The 24,933-nt window shown below is 35.1% G+C and overlaps 1 protein-coding gene across 1 annotated transcript in view; it reads right to left on the reverse strand.

Moving 5' to 3' along the window:
• The window catches only part of LOC106800150 (phospholipid-transporting ATPase ABCA3-like), a 158,517-nt gene that overhangs the window by 92,273 nt on the left and 41,311 nt on the right, over nucleotides 1-24,933 (reverse strand). Inside the window, 2 exon segments of the mRNA XM_087417084.1 lie at nucleotides 18,867-18,984; nucleotides 19,331-19,447. Of these exon segments, the coding sequence (XP_087273210.1) occupies nucleotides 18,867-18,984; nucleotides 19,331-19,447 (235 nt within the window).

Consider the following 24,933-nt stretch of genomic DNA (forward strand, 5'->3'; position numbering starts at 1 on the left):
TTAATAACATAGCATCGAAATATATAAGGCAAAAAATAACAGAACTTCTAGGATAAATATATAAATCTACAATCATAGTGGGGAAACTTAAATATACTTCTCTCAGTAATTGGTGGAGTAAGTAGAAAAAAATCAATAAGGATGTAGAAAAGTGAACAACATGATTACCAAACTTGGCCTAATGAAAATACATTATCAACTACCCCAAACAACTTCATAATATACATTTTTCCAAACATAGATAGAATATTTATTTTTAAAAAACTGGACATTAACTAGGCCATAAAGTAAATCTCAACAAATTTCAAAAGAATTAAATTAAGTTAGCAGTAAACAGCGAAAAGATATCTACAAAAACAGAATATGTTGTGAAATTAACATACAATTTTGAATAATTCTGAAGTTAAGAAATCATGAGGAAAATTATAAAATATTTTAATAAAACAACAGAAAAAAGCTTACTTATCAATATTTGTGTCATGCAGTCAAATCAGTACTAAGAGGGAAATGTCTAGCCTTAAATTCATTTGTTTTAAGAAATAAGCCAAACATTCATTACCAGAAGTTAGAAAAAATATCAGTAAACACAAAGTTTATGGAATGGAATAATAAAGATAAAAGCAGAAATTAATGAATTATAAAACAAACATATAGTTACGAGAATCAACAAAGCCAAAAGTTGATTCTCTGAAAAGACTAATAATGCTAATAAATCTGTTATAAAACTGATCAAGGAAAAGAAAGAGAAGACACCAAAAACCAGTAAAAGGAATAAAAGAAGATATATTATGACAGATATTTACAGACATTAAAAACATAAAAAAACCATATTAAATTTATGATATTGCACCAATAAATTTGAAAACTAACTAAAAATACAAATTAAAGAAAATACAACTTACCAAAACTGAAAGAACTAGAAAACCTGACAGTCCTATAGCCATTAAAGAAATTGAATAAATAATTAAAATCCTTCCCAACAGCTTTTCCAGCAACTTCTAGCAGATATTCAAAGAAGAAATCATTAGAATACTGCACTAAATTTTCCAGAGAGACAGAGACACAGAAAAAGAGGATATATTTCCCGAGTAAACATATAAGACTATGATAACTTGAGATGAAAATCAAACAAAGACAGTATGAAAAAAGGAAATTATAGGGCAATTTCACTCTTGAACATATAGGTAAAAATCTTAAACCAAATATTAGCAAAATGAATCTAGCATGTATACAAAAGAAAACATACCCTAATAAATGTAAATTCATTCCAAGAATACAATATTGGTATATTTAGAAATCAGCTTACATAATTACATCAATAATTGATTAAAGAAATATAATTTTGCCACCTCAATAAATACAAATAAAAATGCTGAATAAAATTCAACATCCTTATCTAAGATAAAATTCTTAAACAGTAAGGGAAAAGAGTCTCTTTAACCTGATAAATGATATATACTTTAAAAGTTTCCAGCTAACATCATACACTAAAAAGTTCTTCTGGACACCATTTCCAAAGTGGGTATGTGTGGGGTTTCCCCCACTCCACCAAGGAAGTCTCCAGGACAACAGCTGGATGGCCTACAATTGAACTCAATTCGGACACTATCTACCCTGAGAGAGCATCAGATTCCCCAGTTTAAGGATTCAGTCCTACAAGACTGCCCCACCCACCTCCCAAATTCAGATGCCAATCACAAGTCCAGGTTATCACCCATGCTTCTGTTGACTTGCTATAGATCACAGATTCCAAGGACCTCCTCCTTGGATTTGACTAGTTTGCTAGGGCAGCTCACAGAACCCAAAGAAACATTTTACATACAAAACTACCAGTTTATTATAAAAGGATTTAACTCAGGAACAGCAAGTTAGAAGAGATGCATAGGGCAAGGTATGGGGAAAGGGTGTGGAGCTTCCATGGCCTATCTGAATGCACCACTCTCCTCAAATCTCTACGTGTTCACCAACTGGGAAGCTCTCCAAACCCATCCTTTTGGGTTTTTATGGAGGCTACACAAAACAGGCACGATTGATTAAATCATTAGCCATTGGTGATTGATTCAACCTCCAGCCCCTCCCCTCTCCCAGGAGATCAAGGGGGTTGGACTGAAAGTTCCAACCTTCTAATCATGTGATTGGCTCCTGTAGCAACCAGCCCCCATCTTTAGATGCTTTCCAAAAGCCACCTCATTAACATAAAAAAAGACAACTTTGTTGCTCTCATCACTTACAAAATTCCAAAGATTTTAGGAGCTATGTGTCAGGAAAGGGGACTAAGACCAAATATATACATTTCTTAATATAAATCACAATATCACATACTGAATGGTGAATTGTTAAAATGTTTCTTTTAGGCAGAGAAGGGAACTCCAAAACTACATTCTGCTACTAAAACAATGATTAAGCTGGCAAAATAAACTTAATCAGCTTAAGCTGGCTGTTAGAATCAGCTGTTTTGGAGCTCTGGAATCTAATTTTTAAAAACTACAATAACCAGGAAAAGCCTTAATAAAGAAAGAAGCTGCCAAATTTCAGTAAGAGAACTTTGTGGCATTTTTTCTTAACTGTCTGACATAATTGACTCCCCAGCTCAGTGGCAGCCATGGGGATGGTGGTTTACATTCCTGACATGACTTGCTGCTGCCAGAGGGGACAATACAGACCTGATTCTTCAACAAGAGTGGCTGGCTGTTTTGATTTCCCTGGTGGCTCCCTGAGAGATCCCTGAACTTTGACTTTGTATCCGGGGACTTGACATTGTTTCACCCACCTCAGAACTTTCTCAGAGCAGCTTCAGCTTCCCAGTCAGTGTTTATTGAAAGCATTTAAAGGCAGATATACTTTCCACAGCTGCCTGCTGCAAAGGATAACAATGGGGCTAGCAGCAGATAGACCAAAAAGCCTAGGAAGGAAGAGGCTAGGGAAAGAAATACATGGAAGAATAAGAGGGTTGAAAAACTTCCATACATACTGGAGAATCTAGGAGGCCACACACATGCCCATGGTTGGACAGTGCTCAAAAATGACCTAAGAGTCATGAGCATCATGGGGATATGAGTTATTCCCTTTGTCATTTGCCTCTAAGTTACAATCAATTGGAAAGCCATTGACCAGCAGAGGATTCTTTACACAGCACAACAGGACACATAAGAGATCCATGCATCTATACATCTGAAGTATGTATGGACCCCCAAGAGGCAGTGAAACTAGGAGAGCAGCCCCACCCCCACCCCCGCAGCTGGCAGCAGTGATCCAGGGCACAGACCTTCATGCCAGCATGTGCACCTGTGAGTGGTCGCCGTGGGAGCAGAAATAGCAGGCACTGCGGCCCGTGCAACTACAAGCAGGCACAGTATGGGCAGAATAAACAGACATGGATCAGTGGATCCAGTGCACACCCCCTCCTCCTCACCCGGCAGTGGTCAGGTCTTTCCAACGGTGGGGATAGTATACAAAACTCATATTTTCCCAGACGGGGAGGGGTGCCCTGACCTGAGGTTTCAAAACACACCAGCTAACGCCAGAGACTAGAGGCCGCATGAGCAAACAGCAACAACAACCTCTCCCTGCTTAGCCCCTGCTCCCCCCAAGAAGTGGGAGGTGGAACCTGTGACCAGAGGCTTCAGGAATCACAGCAGAACTGGTGACCCAGCCCCCAGTGGCAGAAACCCTGACAGCAGCTCCACCAGCAGTGGAGGGTGCATACAAGTCCCCAGGTCCCTGGGACCCTGGCAGTGACAGTGACACCCGTGAACCCAGCACCCTCAGCAGTGGTGCAGCCAGCACCCCTAGACAACCAAGGAGCACCAATGCAGGTGGTGCACAGGGAAGCAGAATCTGAGCCCATGGAGAGCCAGTGGAGGAACACAAGACCCAGGCAATCCTAAAAGTAGCAAAAGTGTTTGTAGCCTGATGACACTGGTGGTGACACCTGAGACTGCAGCAACATCATAAGCAGCAAGGTATCAGCAACCTCAGAGGCACAAGCAGAACAAGGAGGGCACTGACGATGCCTCTAGTAGAAACAGTGGAGGGCGGAAAGTGCAGGCTCTCAAATACAACAAAAAGCAGCTCAGAACCAAAGTAATCAAGGCCTTACCCAAATAAGACAGGTGGTTACTACCACAAATGTACCAGCAGAGGATCAATTCATCAAATACCATAAGAACTAGAGTAACACGTCAGAATAAGAAGAGAGTGACAACTCTCCAGAAAACAAACTTGAAGTCACAGATTATAATCTGACAGAGAATTCAAAATACCTGTCATAAAGAAACTCAATGAGTTCCAAGAAATTCAGAGCAACAGTTCAATAAGCTCAGGAATAAGATTAATGAACAGAAAGAGTACTTCACCAAAGAGATTGAAACTCTAAAAAAAACCAAATAGAAATTCTAGAGATCAAGAACACAATTAATGAGATGAAAAAAATAACATAGAAAGCATTAAAAACAGAGCAGACCATATAGAGGAGAGAATTAATGAGCTTGAAGACAGAAACCTAGAAATGATTCAGGTGGAAAAGAGAGAACTGAGATTTTTGAAAAATGAAAAAATTCTTTGAGAAATATCTGACTCACTGAGGTAAAAAACATAAGGATATAGGTATCCCAGAAGGAGAAGAGAGGGAGAAAGGAGCAGAGAGCTTATTCAAAGAAATAATACCTGAGAACTTCTCAAACCTGTGGAAGGAACTGGATATACAAGTACATGAAGCTAACAGAATTTCTAATTATCTCAACACAAAAAAACCTCAAAAGGCATATAATATTAAAACTGTCAAAAGTGAATGACAAAGAAAAAATATTAAAGGAAGCCAGAGAGAAGAAAAATAACTTACAAAGGAACCCCCATTAGGCTTTCAGTGGATTTCTCAGCAGAAACTCTACAGGCTATGAGAGAGTGGAATGATATATTCAAAATATGGAAAAACAAGAGATATCAGCCAAGAATACTCTACTCAGAAAAGTTACCCTTCAGATATGAAGGAGAAATAAAAGCTTTCCCAGAGAAACAAAAGCTGAGGCACTTCATTGCCACTAGACCTGCCTTACAAGAAATTTGGAAAGGATCTCTCCTACATGAAACAAAAAGGCAAAGGTTTACAAAGCTTTGAGCAAGGTGATAAACAGACAGAATCAGAAAATCAGAACTCTATATCAGAATAGGTTAGTAAACACTTAATTATGAAGGCTAAAGGGAAAGAAAGCATCAAAAATAACTATAACCACTTCAATTTGATCACAAACTCACAAGACAAAAGAGAATAATTTGTCACAACAAAAACATAGAAGCGGAAGAGAAAAAGGATGGAACTTGCATAGACTAATGGAGATAAGATGCCAGCAGCAGAAAAAAGACTATCTCACCTATGAGATCTTTTATACAAATCTCATGGTACCCACAAAACAAAAAATCAAAGCAGAGTCACAAAGCACGAATAAAGAGAAAACTGAGAAAAACATCACAGAAAACCGCCAAAGAGAAATGGCAGACAGAAATACAAGGAAAAAGAAACAATAGAAATATAGAACAACCAGGAAAAAAAAAAAACGCAAAAAGGCACTATTAAGCCCTAAATATCAATAATCACTCTAAATGTAAATGGATTGAATTCACCAATCAACAGACACAGAATGGTTGGATGAATTAAAAAACAAGACCCATCTCTGTCTCTATGTGCTTGTCTGTTGTTGTTATTATCTACTACTTAATGAGGGAAATCATACGGTATTTGACCTTCTCCCTCTGACTTATTTCACTTTGCATAATACCCTCAACGTCCATCCATGTTGTCACAAATGCCTGGATTTCATCGTTTCTTATGGCTGAGTAGTATTCCATTGTGTATATATACCACATCTTCTTTATCCATTCGTCCCTTGATGGGCACTTAGGTTGGCTCCAAGTCTTGGCTATTGTGAATAACGCTGCAATGAACACAGGGGTGCATGTATCTTTACGCATTGGTGTTTTCACGTTCTTTGGATAAATACCCAGCAGTGGAATACACCTGAAACTTATACAATGTTATAAACCAATGTTACTGCAATAAACAAAAAATTTAAAAAAATAAAAATAAAAAAATAAAAAACAAGACCCAGTAATACGTTGCCTCCAGGAAAAACATCTCAGCTCTAAAGTCAAACATAGGCTCAGAGTGAAGGGATGGAAGATGATACTCAAAGCAAATGGCAGGCAAAAGAAAGCAGGTGTAGCCATATATACAGCAGACGAAACAGACTTCAAGACAAAAAAGATAACAAGAAACAAAGATGGACATTATATAATGATAAAAAGGACATTCTACCACGAAGACATAACACTTATTAATATATAAGCATCTAACATAGGACCACCAAAGTACATAAAGCAGCTATTAACAGACCTAAAGGGAGAAACTGACAGCAACACAATAATATTAGGGGACTTTAACACCCCACTGACATCAATGGAGAGATCATCCAGACAGAAAGTCAACAAGGAAACAGTGGCCTTAAATGAAACACTAGACCAGATGGACTTAATAGATATATATAGAGCATTCCATCTAAATAGCAGAATATGCATTTTTCTCAAGTGCACATGGAACATTCTCAAAGGTGGACCATATGTTGAGAAACAAAGCAAGCCTCAATAAATTTAAGAAAATTTAAATCACATCAAGCATCCTTCCCAACCACAATTGTATGGAACTAGAAATCAACTACAAGAAGAAAGCTGGAAAAATCACAAATATGTGGAGACTAAACAGCAAGCTACTGAACAACTACTCTATCAATGAAGAAATTACAGGAGAAATTAAAAAATACCTGGAGACAAATGAAAATGAAAACTCTACATACCCAAACTTATGAGATGCAGCAAAAGCAATACTAAGAGGGAATTTTAAAGCATTACAGGCCTACCTCCAGAAACAAGAAAAATCTCAAATAAACAAGCTTACACTATACCTAAAAGAACTAGAAGAAGAAGAACAAAGAAAGCCCAAAGTCAGTAGAAAAATGTAAATAATAAAAATCAGAGCAGAAATAAATAAACAGAGACTAAAAAAACAACAAAAAGGATCAACAAAACTAAGAGCTGGTTCTTTGAAAAGACAAACAAAATTGACAAGCCCTTAGCCAGACTTACTGAGGAAAAAAGAGAGAAGGCCCAAATAAACAAAATCAGAAATGAAAGAGGAGAAATTACAACAGATACCACAGAAATACAAAGGATAAGAGAACACTATGAAAAGCTATATACCAACAAATTGGATAACTTAGAAGAAATGGATAAATTCTTATAATCAGACAAGCTCCTAAAACTGAATTGAGAAGAAATACAGAATCTGAATAGACCAATCACAAGTAAAGAGATTTAAATGGTAATCAAGAACCTCCCCAAAAACAAAAGTCCAGGAACAGATGGCTCCTCTGGTGAATTCTACCAAACATTCAAAGAAGACTTAATACCTATCCTTCTCAAACTCTTACAAAAAACTGAAGAGGATGGGATGCTTCCTAACTCATTTTATGAGGCCAACATTACCCTGATATCAAAACCAGATAAGAACAGCACAAAAAAGGAAAATTACAGGCCAACATCACTGATGAATATTTATAGAAAAATCCTCAACAAAATATTAAAAATCAAATACAACAATATATTAAAAGGATCATACACCACGACCAAGTGGGATTTATTCCAGGGATGCAGGGATGACTCAACATCTGCAAATCAATCAACGTCATACACCACATTAACAAATTGAAGAATAAAAATCACATGTTCTCAGTAGATGCAGAGAAACCATTTGACAAGATCCAACATCCACTTATGATAAAAACTCTAAATAAAAGGGGTGTAGAAGGAAACTACCCCAACATAATAAAGGCCATATATGACCAACCCAAAGCCAATATCATACTCAATGGTGAAAAACTGAAAAGTATTCCTCTAAGAAGAGGATCAAGACAAGGAAGCACACTCTCACCAGTCTTATTCAACATAGTCCTGGAAGTTTTAGCCAGAGCAATTAGGCAAGAGAAAGAAATAAAAGGGATCCAAATTGAAAAGGAAGAAGTAAAGCTCTCACTATGTGTGTATGACATGATTCTATATTTTAAAAAATCCCTAAAGAATCCACCAAAAAACTATTAAGATATAATTAATGAACACAGTAAATTTTCAGGGTATAAAATCAACATATAAAATCAGTTGCATTTCTGTACACTAATAATGAACTAGCAGAAAGAGAAATCAAGAATACAATCCCATTTACAATTACAAAAAAGAATAAAATACCTAGTTATAAATTTGATCAAGGAGGCAAAAGACCTATATGCTGAAAACTATAAGACATCATTGAAGGAAATCGAAGAAGACATAAAGAAATGGAAAGACATCCCATGCTCACGGATTGGAAGAATAAACATAGCGAAGATGCCCATACTACCTAAAGCAATCCATAGATTCAATGCAATCCCAATCAGAATCTCAATGACATTTTTCACGGAAATAGAACAAAGAATGCTAAAATTTATATGGCACAAAAAAGACCTAGAATAGCAAAAGCAATCCCGAGAAAAAAGAAGAAAGTTGGAGGTATCACACTCTGTGAATTAAAAATATACTAAAGAGAGCTGTAATAATCAAGACAGCATGGTACTAGAACAAAAACAGACACATAGATCAATGGAACATAACTGAGAGCCCAGAAATAAAACCATACATCTGTGGACAGCTAATTTCAACAAAGGAGCCAAGAACATACAATGGAGAAAGAAAGTCTCTCTAATAAATGATGCTGGGAAAACTCGACGGCCACGTGCAAAAGAAGGAAAGTAGACCATTATCTTACACCACATACAAAAATTAACTCAAAATGGATTAAAGACTTGAACGTAAGACCTGAAACCATAAAACTCTCAGAAAAAAATATAGGCAGTACACTCTTTTACAACGGTCTTAGCAGTATCTTTTCAAATACCATGTCTACTTAGGCAAGGGAAAGAAAAGAAAAAATAAACAAAAAGAGTACATCAAACTAAAAAGCTTCTGCACAGCAAAGGAAACTATCAACAAAACAAAAAGCCAAGCCGCCAACTGGGAGAAAATATTTGCAAGTCAGATATCCAACAAGGGGTTCATTTCCAAAATATCTAAAAAACTCATAGAACTCAACAACAAAAAAAATGAACAACCCAATGAAAACAATGACAGAGGATATGAACAGACATTTTTCTGAAGAAGATATACAGATGGCCAGCAGGCACATGAAAACATGTTCAACATCACTAATTACTAGGGAAATGCAAACCAAAACTATAATGACATATCACCTCATACCTTTCACAATGGCTATTATTAAAAAGACAAGGAATAACAAGTGTTAGGGAATATATGGAGCAAAGGGAACCCTCATACACTGCTGGTGGGAATGCAAACTGGTGCAGCCACTATGGAAAACAGTATGGAGATTCCTCAAAAAATTAAATACAGAAATACCATATGATCCAGCTATTCCACTTCTGAGTATTTATCAAAAGAACATGAAATCAATAATTCAAAAAGGTATATGCACCCCTATATTCATTGCAGCATTATTCACAATAGCCAAGACATGGAAGCAACCCAAGTGCCCATCAACGGATGAATGGATAAAGAAGATGTGGTATATACAGATATATATATGTGTGTGTGTGTGTGTGTATATAATATATACACACACACAATGGAATATTACTCATCCATAAAAAAGCAAAATTGTGCTATTTATGACAATATGGATGGACCTTGAGGGTATTACGCTGAGTGAAATAAGTTAGACAGAGAAAGACAAATACTGTATGATTTCACTCATATGTGGAAAATAAACAAAAAACACATAGATAAGGAAAACTGATTGGTGGTTACTAGAGGGGAAGTGGGTGAGAGGAGGGCAAAAGGGGTAAAGGGGCACATACATATAGTGATGGATAGAAATGAGACTATTGGTGGTGAACACAATGCAATCTATACAGAAACTGAAATATAATAATGTATACCTGAAATTTACATAATATTATAAGCCAGTATGATCTCAATAAAATAATTTTTTAAAAATGACCTGAGAAGACCCTACTCTTTAACCTTGGGGTAAGTAACATTTAGGCTCTGTACAAGCAGGAAACAAAGGCTAAAGCCTAATTATAAATGGCCTGGATAAGCATTGAAGGAGCGCCCAACACAGAGCCAATGAGGGAGTACATTTTTTTTTGGATCTAGGAATTTAAAGAAATCTCTGTCAAATCACTAGCTGACTACTAAGCTAATAGAGCAGAGACTTCAGTGACCACATACCAAAAACAATACAGTCTTTGTGAAAATAGTTTAGAAAATTCACTAAATAAATAACTACAATCCACAACAACCAACAACAACAAACCATGGGGATGGGGGAGATTCTGATTTCCAGAGTTATCACATTATATTATTCAAAATTTTCAAGTTTTCAACAAAAAATTATGAGGAATGCAAATAAGAAGAGAGTATGGTCCATTCACAAGAAAATACATACATAAACTGTCCCTGAGGAAGCCCAGAGATTGGACTTATTAAACAAAGATTTAAATCAAGTGTTTTTTTTTTTGAGGAAGATTGGCCCTGAGCTAACATCTGTCACCCATCTTCTTTTTCTTTTTTCTCTCCAAAGCCCCAGTACATAGTTGTATATCCTAGTTGTAGGTCCTTCTAGTTCTTCTATGTGGGACACCCCCTCAGCATGGCTTGATGAGCGGTGAGTAGGTCCGCGTCCAGGATCCGAACAAGTGAACTCCAGGCCACCAAAGTGGAATGCACAAACTTAATCACTATGCAACTGGGCTGGCCCCTCAAGTGTCTTAAATATGTTCAAAGACCTAAAGGAAATCATTAGCAAAGAGCTAAAGGAAACAGAATTACATTTCATGAGCTAGAGAACACTAATACAGTGATAAAAATTATAAAAAGAAACCAAATAGAAATTTTGGGGCTGAAAACACAATAATTGAAATGAAAAATTCACTAGCGGGGTTCAATAGCATATTTCAGCATGCAGAAGGAAAAGATCAGCTAACTTGAAGATATGACAATTGATATTATATAATCTGAAGAGCAGAAAGAAAAAAGAATGAAGAAAAATTAACTGAGCCTAAGAGACCTGTGGGACACCATCAAGGGTACCACCAAATTCAGAATTGGAGTCACAGAAGTTGAGGAGAGAGAAAGGGTCAGAGAGATTATTTGAAGAAATAATGGCTGAAAACTTCCCAAATTTGATGAAAGACATGAAGGAACACATCTAAAAAGGTCAACAAACTCCAAGTAGGATAAAAATCAGAGAACTACACTGAGACACATTAAAATAAAGATGTTACAAGACAAAGACAAAAAGAGAATCTTGAAAACAGCAAGAGAGAAGCATTTCATAATGTATAAGATTAAAAGCCAATTTCTTGTCAGAAACGTGAAAGCCAAAAGGTAGTAAGAGATGACATTTTTAAAGTATTAAAAGTAAAAACAAACAACCCCCCCCCGGTTAACCAAGAATTCTATATGTGTCAAAACTATCATTCAACAAAAGCTGAGAGAATTTGTTGCTAGTAGACGTGTCCTGCAAGGTAGTTCTTCCAGCTGAATGAGAGGATATTAAATAGTAACTTAAAGCCACATGAAGAAATAAAGAACTCCTGTGAGGGTAACTGTATAGGTAAATTTAAAAGCCAGAATTACGGTATTTTTTGGTTTGTAACTCCTCTTTTTCTTTTCATATGATTTAAAAGATAAATGCATGAAAATAATTATAAACATATGTTAATAGGTATACAAATGATGATGATGTAATTTGTGAAAATACCAACATAAAGGGGGGATGGAGCTTAATAGGAGCAGAGTTTTACATACTATTGAAGCTAAATTGGTAAAATTAAAATTAAATTGTTTTAAATGCTACTTGTAATCTCCAAATTATCCCCTAAGAAAATAACTGGAAAATATACAGAAAAGGAAATGAGAAGGGAATCAAAATTAAGGATATAAGGAACAAAAAAGGTATAACATATAGAAAACAAATACCAAAATGACATATGTAAGAGCTTCATCAGCAGTAACTACTTTAAATGTAAATTGATTAAACTCTCTATTTAAAAAGTGAAGGTGGCAGAAGGGATTTTTAAAAAAATGATCCAAAGATACAAATTGGTTGAAAGTGTAAGGTTATAAAAAGATATTCCATGCAGAGAGTAACCAAAAGAGAGCTGGATTAATATCAGGCAAAATAGACTATAAGTAAAAAATTGCTACAAGAGACAAACAGGGACATCATATATTGATAAAAATGTCAATCCATCAAAAAGATGTAACAATTAAAAACATATATTTACCTTAATAACAGAATCCCAAAATATATGGAACAAAAATTGACAGATTGAAGAGAGAAACAGAAAGCTCTACAATAACAGCTGGAGACTGCAATACTCTGTTTTCAATAATGGAGAGAACAACTAGACATAAGATCAATAAGTAAAGAGAGGATTTGAACAGCACTGTAAACTAACTTTACCTAACAGACATATACAGAACAGTACATCTGAAAAGACCAGAACATACATTCTTTTTAAGTGCACAGGGAACATTCCACAGGATAGACCATATGTTAGGCCACAAAATAATTCTCAATAAATATAAAAAGATTTAAATAATACAAAGTATATTTTCTGACCACAATGGAATGAAGAAATCAGCTGGAAAATTCACAAATATGTAGAAATTAAACAAAAAGCTCGTAAGCAAGCAATGGGTCAAAGAAGAAATTACAAAGAAAACTAGAAAATATTTAAAGATGAATGAAATAAGAACACAACACACCAAAACTTATGGGACACAGTGAAAGCAATGATGAGTGAAATTTATAACTTAAAGAAAAAGAAGAAAGATCTCAAATCATAACCTAATTTTATATCTTAAGGAACAGGAGAAAGAGAAGCAAGCTAAATCTAAATCTTGCAGCAAGGAAGGAAATAATAATGATTAGAGATAAACAAAAGAGCATAGGAAAACAATGAGACAATCAAGAAAACCAAAAGTTTGTTCTTTGAAATGATCAACAAAATCAATAAACTTTTAGATACTCTGCTGAAGAAAAAAGAGAGAAGACTCAAATTACTAAAATCAGAAAGAAAATGGGAACTTTTATACTGACTTTAAAGTAATAAAAATGATTATAAGGGAATAATATAAATAACTGCACACCAACAAATTATACAACACAGACGCAATGGACAAATTCTTTGAAATTCACAAACTGTCAAAACTGACTCAAGAAAATACAGAAAATATGAATAGAACTATACAAGTAAGGACATTGAATTAATATCAAAAACTTTCCAATAAAGAAAAGCCTAGTACCAGATGGCTTGTCTGATAAATTCTACCAAAATTTAGGGACTAATTAATGCTAATCCCTCTCAAACATTCCAAAATATAGAGAGGACGGAACATTTCATAATTCATTCTGTGAGGCCAGAATAACCCAGATACCAGTGTCAGAGAAAGACAACACAAGAAAATAAAACGTGTCAATATAGATAAAAAATCATGAACAAAATACTAGCAAACTGAATACAGCAGCATGTTAAAAGGATTCTACACCATGACCAAATGGGATTTATCCCAGGAAGGCAAAGACATCAACATATAAAAATCAATCAATGGAGGTAAGAATGAAGGTAAAAAAACATGATCATCATGGGGCCAGCCCCGTGGCTTAGCGGTTAAGTGCGCGGGCTCCGCTGCTGGGGGCCTGGGTTCGGATCCCGGGCGTGCACGGACGCACCGCTTCTCCGTCCATGCTGAGGCCGCGTCCCACATACAGCAACTAGAAGGATGTGCAGCTATGACATACAACAATCTACTGGGGCTTTGGAGGGAAGAAATAAATAAATAAAATCTTTAAAAAAAACAAAAACAAAAAAAACATGATCATCTCAATTTGTGCATAAAACACATTTGACAAATCCCTATATCCTTTCACGATAAAAAACAAAAAACAAAACTCACCAAACTAGGAATAGAAGGAAACTTCCTCAAGATGATAAAGGGCATTATGAAAACTCCACAGCTACCATCATACTTAATGGTTAAAGACTGAAACTTTTCCCCATAAGATCAGGAATAAGACAAGGGTGTCTGTTTTCACCATTTCTATTCAACATTGCAGTAGAAGTTCTAGCCACACCAATTAGGCAAGAAAAAGAAATAAAAGGCATCCAAATTGGAGAGGAAGAAATAAACTTATTTTTACTTTTTCTATTCACAGATGATATGACCTTATATGTCAAAAATCCTAAAAAATCTACAAAAAATCTATTAAAACTAACCAAGAAATTTAGCAGTGTTGCAGGGTATAAGAGCAATGCACAAAAATCGGCTGAATTTTTACTAGCAGTAAACAATCTAAAAATGAAATTTGAAAAGAAATTCCATTTGTAAGAGCACGAAATAGAATAAAATAGTTAGGAATATATTAAACCAAGGAGTTTCAAGAAGAGTACATGGAAAACTACACAACATTACTCAATGAAATTAAAGAATACCTTAAGTAAATGGAAATATATCTCGTGTTCATGAATTAGAAGACTTAACATTATTAAGATGGCAATACTCACCAAAGTGCTTTACAGATTCATTGCAATCTCTATCAAAATTCCAATGGCTTTTTTTGCAGAAATAGAAAAGCCAATCCTAAAACTCATGTGGAATTGCACAGGACCCAAAACAGTCAAAACAAAGAAAATTGGAGGGCTCACACTTTCCATTTTCAACATTTACTGCAAAGCTACAGTAATCAAAAGAGTGTGTTACTGATATAACGACAGACATATAAGCCAATGGAATAGATTTGAGAGTCTGGAAATAAAGGACTTATGCCATATGTCATATATACATATGTCATCATTTGATTTTTGACAATGGTGCCAAGACCATTCAATGGGGGAAAGAACAGTCTCTTTGACAAATGGCACTGGGACAGGTGGATAACTCAAAGCAAAAGTATGAACTGGAACCCTTATTTCACACCATATGTAAACATTAAAAGTGGATCAAAGACATAAATTTAATAGCTAAAACTATAAAACTCTTAGAAGAAAATGTACAGGTTTCCTTCATGACCTTGGGGTTGGCAAATGGGTTCCTAGCTATGACACCAAAAGTACACACAACACACAAAAAAATAGGTAAATTGGAGTTCATCAAAATTAAGAACTTCTGTGAATCCAAGGACACTATTAAGAGAGTGATACGGCATTCTGAAAATCATATATCTGATAAGGGTTTAGTATCAAGAATATATAAAGAACTTTCATAACACACCAACAAAAAGACAAACGATCCAACTAAAAAATGGTCAAAGGACTTGAACAGATAGTACTCCAAAGAAGATATACAAATGACTAACAAGCACATGAAAAGGTGCTCAACATCATTAGTCATTAGGGAAATGCAAATCGAAATCAAAATGAGATATCACTTTACACCCATTTGGTTGGCTCTAATAAAAAATGGAATGCATCAAGGTGTAGCAAGGATGTGAAGAAACTGTACCCTCAGTCATTGCTAGTGGGAATGTACAACGTTGCAGCAACTGTAGAAAACAGCTTAGTGGTTCCTCAAAAAAGTTAAGAAAAATTACCATATGATCAAACAATTCCACTCCTAGGTTTATACTCAAAATAATCGAAAGCATATGCTCAAACAAAAATTTGTCCACAAATGTTCGTAGGAGCACTACTCACAATAGCCAAAGGGGTAAACAATCCAAATGCCCCATCAATGAATGACTGGATGAGCAAAATGTGATATATCCAGTCAATGGAATATTAGTCATAATAAGGAGTGAAGTACTGATACATGTTACAACATGGATAAATCTTGAAAACATAATGCTAAGTAACAGAAGTCAGACACAAAATGTCACATATTGTATGATTTCACTTATATGAAATATATAGATAGGCAAATCCATAAAAACAGAGAGCAGATTAGTTGTTGCCAGGGGCTGAGGGGATGGTGGGATGGGAGTACTGCTTAACAGACATGTGGTTTTCTTTTGGAGTGATGAAAATGTTTTGGAATTAAATAGTGGTGATGGTTGGACGACACTGGGAATGTACTTAATGCTACCACATTACATACTTTAAAACAGCTAAAACGGTAATTTTTATGTTATGCGTACTTACTACTATTAAAAAAAAACTTGCCATTTAATTTCAGGAACAAGACAAGGAAGCCTATATTACTTCCTTTTACTATATATTGGAGGATCTAGCCAGTGTAGCAGGGTAAGATAAAAGAAAATAAGACAAAACGAACCAAGAAAAAAAGTAACATTTCAACTTATTCTCACCTCATATAAATGTATATATAGAATTTCTAAAGGAATCTACAGCCATTACAAATAATTAGATAATTTAATAAATTGCCAATGAAGGTCAACATTTAAAGTCAATTTAAATACATCACAAGCAGTTGAAAATGTAACCTTAAAAATATTTCATTTATAATAGTAAAAAATTCAAACATCCAGGAAGAGATCTGTCAAACATTCATGGGAAAAATATAAAACTTTAGGCAAAAGTATTAAAAAAGACCTAATCAAAAGGAGATATATATCATGTTCTTGAGTAGGATGATTCAAAATTATAAAGATGTCAGTTCTACGCACAATGATGTATAGCTTTAACATTTAATATTTAAATGATAATCCAAAGAACATTTTTCATGAAATATAACATACCTATTCTAAAATGTAAACAGAGAAGCAAAGGGCCAAAAATAGCAAAAGACATACTTGAAGAAAAAGAATAAATTGGCTGTCATTCCCTACCAGGTGAGAAGATTTATCATGAAGCTGTATTAATTAAAACCCTGTGAATATACTTTAAATATAAAGAAATAGTGAAAGGACAGCCCCCAACTAAATGCACACATAAATGGGAACTTGACTTATAACAGAGTAGGTATTGCAGAGTAGTGAGGAAAAGGTGAACTATTTATCAAATATTGCTGGGATGATTGCCTATACATTCACAAAAAAATCAATTTGCTACATTATACCACACACAAAAAAATCAATCCCCATACAGAACATAGGAAGATAACTTTATGACCTTGGAGTAGGAAACAATTTTTTATGGAAATATTTAATATCACATACTATGAAAGAAAAGATTGGTAAATTATACTACATTAAGATTAGTAACTATTAAAATACACCATAAAAAAAGCTAAAAGCTCCAAACTGCGAGAAGTTTTGCAACACATTTGCAACTAGGGAAAAGTATGTAGCAAGAATACATAAAGAACTCTTGCAAATCAATAATTATAAAAGATCAGAAGGCATTAACAGATTTTATAGAAGAGGACACACATATGACTCATATTAATAACACATACTCAGCTTTATTAGTAATTGCAAAAATGCAGATTTAAATTGCCATTACATTACATTTCATATCTCTAATGTAGCACAAGTTAAAGTTTAAACAATACTAAATTTTGGCAAGGACATAGAGTAACGGGAATTTTCACCTTCTTCCAGGGGGACTATAAATGCACAGAACCACTTTGGAAGTATTTGACACAGTCAGCTTGGACATTCACAAACCCTATGACCCAGCAATTCCATTTCTAAGTATGTACCATAGTAAAAGTCTTACACATATGTACCAGAAGACATATAAAAAAATGTTCATAATATCTAGTCTGCCACAATGCCAGAACCAGAAAATATTAGCATTTGTTTTGCACCTATCTTACTTTTGTCTTTGGCATATCACATTCTGCCTCACGCTGACACAATACTTTTTACCCCCCAAGTTGTTTTTTTGGCTGCTTGTAGGTCATACGTATGATCCTCTGCCTTGTGAGATCCTTGCCTTGTGAGAACCTATCAACTAATAATACCCATGATAATGTACAGAGAAAAATAAAAATAAAATGAAATAGTTATTTGGTTATGCCTGCTATTGGTATGTGAGCCCTCAAAAGACAAAGAAGCAAGTTTTATTTGCCTTTGTATATTAGATACTGTGCTAGTACAAAGATCTGAATGAATGAATGAATGGATACTTGTATCCATTGACTTGACTTCCTATTCCAATCTTCCAGTCCTTCAAAAGCGTTTAAAAACTATCCTCTACAGGAGGTGTTCTTAGGTTTATCTCAACCTCAGTCTGAAATTGGTGTACTTTAATCCTTTTTTCATGTGTACATTATGCTCCATTAATTTTCATTGCTCTCTGCATGTCCTGTCAAATCATTTTTTGTGCCTATGGTATTCATGCCTGCAGGGTCAATGTCAGCTCTATGGGGGCAGGCACTGTATTTCAAATACAGAGGAGACACACAATAAGGATCTATTAATTAAGTGCAAGGATCTTTTCTTTTAGTCAAGAAATTTTGCTGTTTTCTTCCTCTTCACATACTCCAGTATCATCATCAGCTACTGGCAGACTTTAGTCCCTCCAACAGATTATACAGAAGCCATCTCAATCTCAATCCTTCCTGGTAGATGGTCACACAGATACCATATATGAAGTAGCAGCTAAATGTTAGAAAGAACACCCAAATATAATCTTATTTTGGTTTTTATCCTTTTTTCACATGTATACTCTGCTATATTAATTTTCACTGCTCACTTCATTCCCTTTCAAACGACCTCATGTGCATACGATAGTTGTCTTTTCAGTTAGAATGTAAACAGAGGCTATACATGAAGTAGCAATTAAAATCCAGAAGGAGCTTCCAAATATATTCTTCAATTAGTCAGTGAAAATCTTTCCCAGGAAGAGTTCTAGACTCACCTTTATTGAAGAATGTGCTAACCATGAAGCTGAAGAATATTGTGGCAACGGCAAAACACAGCAAAAAGACAAAGACAAGAGATGGGTCACTGTGTTGGATGACTGGCACAGGTTCAATCTAGCAAAACAATCAGGAAGCCAGTTTAGTCATACTCTAAGTGGTGTCACAGAAAAACAAAAGAGGAGAAATGCAACATTTTAAAATATTTTAATAGTCCTAGTGAAACTAATGACAATGCTCAGGGAGATGGAGAATAAACAATTTATTAACTACAGAAGGTCCACCCATCTAGGTTTACAGTTTAGTTTGCTGAGAGACTAAGTAGCCCCTAAGTTTCCATAGTGGAGTCAACAAAAGGCACATCTTCATTCCCTGGCAAACTGAACCCATTAGGCCCACACCACGTTTCTGTTTTCTCTCTCAAAGTTTAGCTGCAGCATGCTGCACTGAAATAGACACTTGCCTTGGCAAAGAAAATTAGGCACATCAAAAAGATGATAACTGAATACAAAAAGAGGAATGTGAAGAAATAGGCAGCCCAGAGCATCCAATTACTGAGTCCTATCATGAGCTGGTATTCCTGCGGGAGAGTCAACAGAAACCAAATTTCATGTAAAACAATATAATTATACAAAACGCATTCACAAATATTATCTAATTTAATTTCCACTGCACCCAAAATGGGTTAAATAATAAGTATTATCATGCCCAATTTATAGAAGAGGAAATTAAGCCTCAGAATGTCAAGTGACTTGATTAAAATTATTCAGCTAGTGAGTGGCAATGCTGTGATGCTTCTAAGCCCAGAGATGATTTCCCCAATAATTTACCTGATATTATTCAGACATGAGAAACCCTTTAAAAAAACTATAAACTGCTTAGATTAATACCCCCTTTCTTTTTATTATGTCCTCTTCCAGGAGGTATTAAAGAAATGTAAATATATTTTAAATCAATTACAAAAGTCAGAAGCAAATACTAAAACTAGGATAAAAAGTAAGGGGAAGAAAAACAGAGTTGAACAGTAATCTTTATGAACTATATTCTTTTAGACATATGTGGTATTTAAAGTTTTAACAAAAGAACATCAAAAGAGTTTAGCTAAGAATATAATACAGAAGACCAATACGAAGATTCAAATGAGTGGCATTAGTCTTTAGAGGCTATTTTAAATATTTTTATTGAATTTAACTATTATATCAACATTAAATTCTGTGACTTTCAGCTCTTCCAGGGCAGAGACTATGTCTTCTTACCTACATCTGCCTGGCACATATAATATATGTTTGTTGAATGAACAAATGAATAAATGTGAGGATCTCTGAAAATCTGTATACTTTCCAAAGTTCTTAAAAATGGGCACAGGTCCACTTCATTATGCATAGGGGACAGAAATAGATAAAGAATCCCTTTTAAGTTCCGTAGCAATCAATGCTACAACCAGACTGACTTAGCAAGTTTTAATAACCAATCAAAATGACAAAGTATTTTTAACAAAAGAAATGCAAGACTTGTACACTGAAAACTACAAAACAATGTTGAAAAAAATTAAAGAAAACCTAACTGTAGGAAAGACACCCCATCTTCATGGATCAGAGACTTGATATTGTTAATATGCCAATACTCTTTAAATTGGTCTACACATTGAACCAAATACCTTTTAAAATCTCTGCTAGCTACTTTATATGGATTGACAAGCATATCCTAAAATTCATATGGAAATTCAAAGGATGCAGAATGGTGAAAATAATCTTGAAAAAGAACAAAGGTGGAGGACTTAAACTAATTTCAAAACTTACTACAATAATCAAGACAGTGTGGTTTTGGCAGAAGGATAGATAGATCAAAGGGATAAAACAGCCAGTCCAGAAATAGATTAATATACAAATGATCAATTGGTTTTCAAAACATAACAACAACAACAAAAAAAACAAACCTAAAAAGGTAGAGTATTTGAAACACTGTACTACTGGTATAAGGACAGACATAGAGATCAATGGAACAGAACTGAGAGCTCTAAATGTAAGAGCTAAAGCTATAAAAGCCATAGACGCAAAACTGTAAAACCCCTAGAAGATAACATAGGAGAAAATCTAGATGACCTCGGGTATGGTGATGACTTTTTAGATACAACATCAAAAGCATGATCCATGAAAGAAATCACTGATAAGCTGAACTTTATTAAAATTAAAAACTTCTGCTCTGCAAAAGATAATATCAAGAAAATGAAAAGATAAGCCACATACTGTGAGAATATATTTTCAAATGACACATCTGATAAAGGACTGTTATGCACAATATACAAAGAACTCTTAAAACTCAACAATAAGAAAACAATCTGAGTAAAAAATGAGCCGAAGACCTTAACAGACACTTCACCAAAGAAGATGTAGAGATGGCAAATAAGCATACAAAAAGATGTTCCACATCACATGTCATCAGGCAAAAGCAAATTAAAACACAATGAGATACCACAACACACCTATTAAAATGGCCAAAATCCAGAACACTGACACCACCAAAGGCTGGCGAGAATATGGAGCAACAGAAACTCTCATTCATTGCTGGTGAGAATGAAAAATGGTGCAACCACTTTGGAGTCCAGTTTGGCAATTTCTTACAAAACTAAGCATACACTTACCATGAAATCTAGCATTTCTTGGTATTTAGCCAAAGGAGTTGGAAGCTTATGTCCACACAAAATCCAGCACAGGGATGTTCATAGCAGATTTATTTACAATTGCCAAACCTTAGAAGCAGTTAGGTGAATTGATAAATAAACCGTGCTATATCCAGACAATGAAATATTATTCAGTGCTAAAAAGAAATGAGCTATCAAGCCATGAAAAGAGAAGGAGGAATCTTAAATGCATATTACTAAGTGAAAGAAACTAATCTGAAAAGGCTACCTACTCCTCAATTCCAACTGTATAACATTCTGGAAATGGCAAAACTGTGGAGACAGTAAAAAGACCAGTGGTGGCCAGGGATTGAGGGGGGGATCAATGGCTAGAGCACCGGCGATTTTAAAGGGCAGTGAAAATATACCATATGATACTAAAATTATGAAAACATGCCATTATACATTTGTCCAAACCCAAAGAACGTACAAAACCAAGAGTGAATCCTAATGTAAACTATGGACTTTGGATGATTTTGATGTGTCAATGTACGTTCATCAATTGTAACAAATACACCACTCTGGTGGGGGATGTTGATAACGGCAGAGTGTATGCATGTGTGAGGGCAGGGGATACATGAGAAATCTCTGAACCTTCCTCTTAATTTTGCTGTGAACCTAAAACTGCTCTAAAAAAAGTCTTTTTTTAAAACAAATCCTTAGACAAACATACAGAGAAATCTCTGGAATCTTAGATTACATAATGAAATGATTACATGGATTTTCTACTTTGTTACTATGGTGAATTACATTTATTGATTTTTCTAAGGTTAATCTAACCTTCCAATTCTGGGAGAAAGTCTACTAGGTCTTGATGTATTATCCATCTTATATATTGCTAGATTTAATTTACAAATATTTTGTTAAACCTTTCTTTGTCTGCGTTCATGAATATTGATCTGTAATTTTCTTTTCTTGTATTACCTTTGCCTGTTTTTTTTTTTTATCTGTACTTTTGGCCTCATAAAAAGGTATGAAGTGTTGCATCCTCCCTATTTTCTTTTTTTTATTGAGGTCACATTGGTTTATAACATTCTATAAATTTCATGGGTACATTATTGTAATTTAGCTTCTGGATAGACTGCATGGTGTTCACCACCAAAAGTTTAGTTTCTATCTGTCACCATACATATGTATCCCTTCACCCCTTTTGCCCTCCCCCATCCCCTCCCCCTCTGGTAACCACCAATCTGTTCCCCTTATCCATATGTTTGTTTATCTTGAGATATGAGTGAAATCATATGGTATTTGTCTTTCTCTGTCTGATTTATTTTGCTTCGCATAATACCGTCAAGTCCATCCATGTTGTTGCAAATGGCACGATTCTTTTTTTATGGCTGAGTAGTATTCCATTGCATACATATACCACATCTTCTTTATCCATTCACCCATTGATGGGTACTTAGGCAGCCTCCAAATCTTGGCTATTATGAATAATACTGCAACGAACATAGTGGTACATATATCTTTTCGAATTAGTGTTTTCATGTTATTTGGACAAATACCAGAAGTGGTGTAGCTGAATTATATGGTATTTCTATTTTTAATTTTTTGAGAAATGTCCATACTGTTTTCCATAGTGGCTGCACCAGTTTGCATTCCCACTAGCAATGTATGAGGATTCCCTTTTCTCCACATCCTCTTCAACATTTGTTATTTTTTGTCTTGGTAATTATAGCCATTCTGAGGGGCATAAGATGATATCTCATTGTAGTTTTGATTTACATTTCCCTAATAAGTTTGATGTAGTCTCATTTGTTTATTTTTTCTTTTGTTTCCCTTGCCTGAGGAGACACAGTATTCAAAAAGATACTGCTAAGACCAATATAAAAGAGCATACTGCATATGTTTTCTTCTAGGAGTTTTATAGTTTCAGGTCTTACATTCAAGTCTTTAATTCATCTTGAGTTAATTTTTGTGTATAGTGTGAGATAATGGTCTACTTTCATTCTTTTGCTTGTGGCTGTCTAGTTTTCCCAACACTCTTTATTGAAGAGACTTTCTTTCTCCATTGTATGTTCTTGGCTCCTTTGTTGAAGATTAGCTGCCCATAGATGTGTGGTTTTATTTCTGGGCTCTCAATTCTGTTCCATTGATCTGTGTGTCCATTTTTGTACCATTCTGTTTTGATTACTGTAGCTTTGCAGTATATTTTGAATTCAGGGAGTGTGATACCTTCAGCTTTGTCCTTTTTTCTTCAGGATTCTTTTGGCTATTTCGGGTCTCTTGTTGTTCCATATAAATTTTAGGATTCTTTGTTCAATTTCCGTGAAGAATGTCATTGGGATTCTGATTGGGATTGCACTGAATATGTAATTGCTTTGGGTAGTATGGAGATTTTAACTATATTTATTCCTGCAATCCATGAGCATGGAATATCTTTCCACTTCGTTACGTCTTCTTCAATTCCTTTCAATAATGTCTCATAGTTTTCAGCATACAGGTCTTTCACCTCCTTGGTTAAATTTATTCCTAGGTATTTTATTCTTTTTGTTGTGATTATAAATAGGACTGTAGTCTTGATTTCTCTTTCTGCTAGTTCATTATTAGTGTATAGAAATGCAACTGATTTTTTTTTTTGAGGAAGATTGGCCCTCCACTAACATCTGTTGCCAATCTTCCTCTTTTTCTTTTTATCTTTTTTTTCTCCCCAAAGTCCCAGTACACAGTTGTATATCATAGTTGTAGAGTGGTACCTCTTCCATGCAGGACGCCACCTTAGCATGGCTTAATGAACGGTGAGTAGGTCCACGGTGAGTAGGATCCGAACTGGTGAACCCCAGGCGGCCAAAGCAGAATGCACGAACTTAACTGCTACGCCACTGGGCCAGCCCTGCGGCTGATTTTTGATGTTGATTTTCTACCCTGCAACTTTACTGTATTTGTTGATTATTTCTAACAGTTTTCCAGTGAATTCTTTAGGGCTTTCCATATAGAGAATTATGTCATCCATAAATAGTGAAGTTTTACTTCTTCCTTTCCAATTTGAATCTCTTTCATTTCTTTTTTTTTGCCTAATTGCTCTGGTTAAAACTTCCAGTACTATGTTGAGTAAGAGTGGCAAGAGTGGGTATTATTGTCTTGTTCCTGGTCTCAAAGGAATAACTTTCAGTTGTTCACCATTGAGTACGATGTTGGCTGTGGGTTTGTCATATGTGGCCTTTATTATGTTGAGGTACTTTCTTTCTCTATTCATTTTCTTGAGAGTTTTTATGATAAATGGATGTCGGATCTTGTCAAATACTTTCTCTGCGTCTACCGAGATCATCATGTTATTTTTATTCTTCTTTTGTTAATGTGGTGTATCACATTGATTTGCAGAGGTTGAATCATCCCTGCATCCCTGGAATGAATGCCACTTGATCATGGTGTATGATCCATTTAAT

This window comes from Ceratotherium simum, chromosome 26 (assembly GCF_057802395.1).
Source record: "Ceratotherium simum simum isolate JZ-2026a chromosome 26, ASM5780239v1, whole genome shotgun sequence".
Lineage (NCBI taxonomy): Eukaryota > Metazoa > Chordata > Mammalia > Perissodactyla > Rhinocerotidae > Ceratotherium > Ceratotherium simum.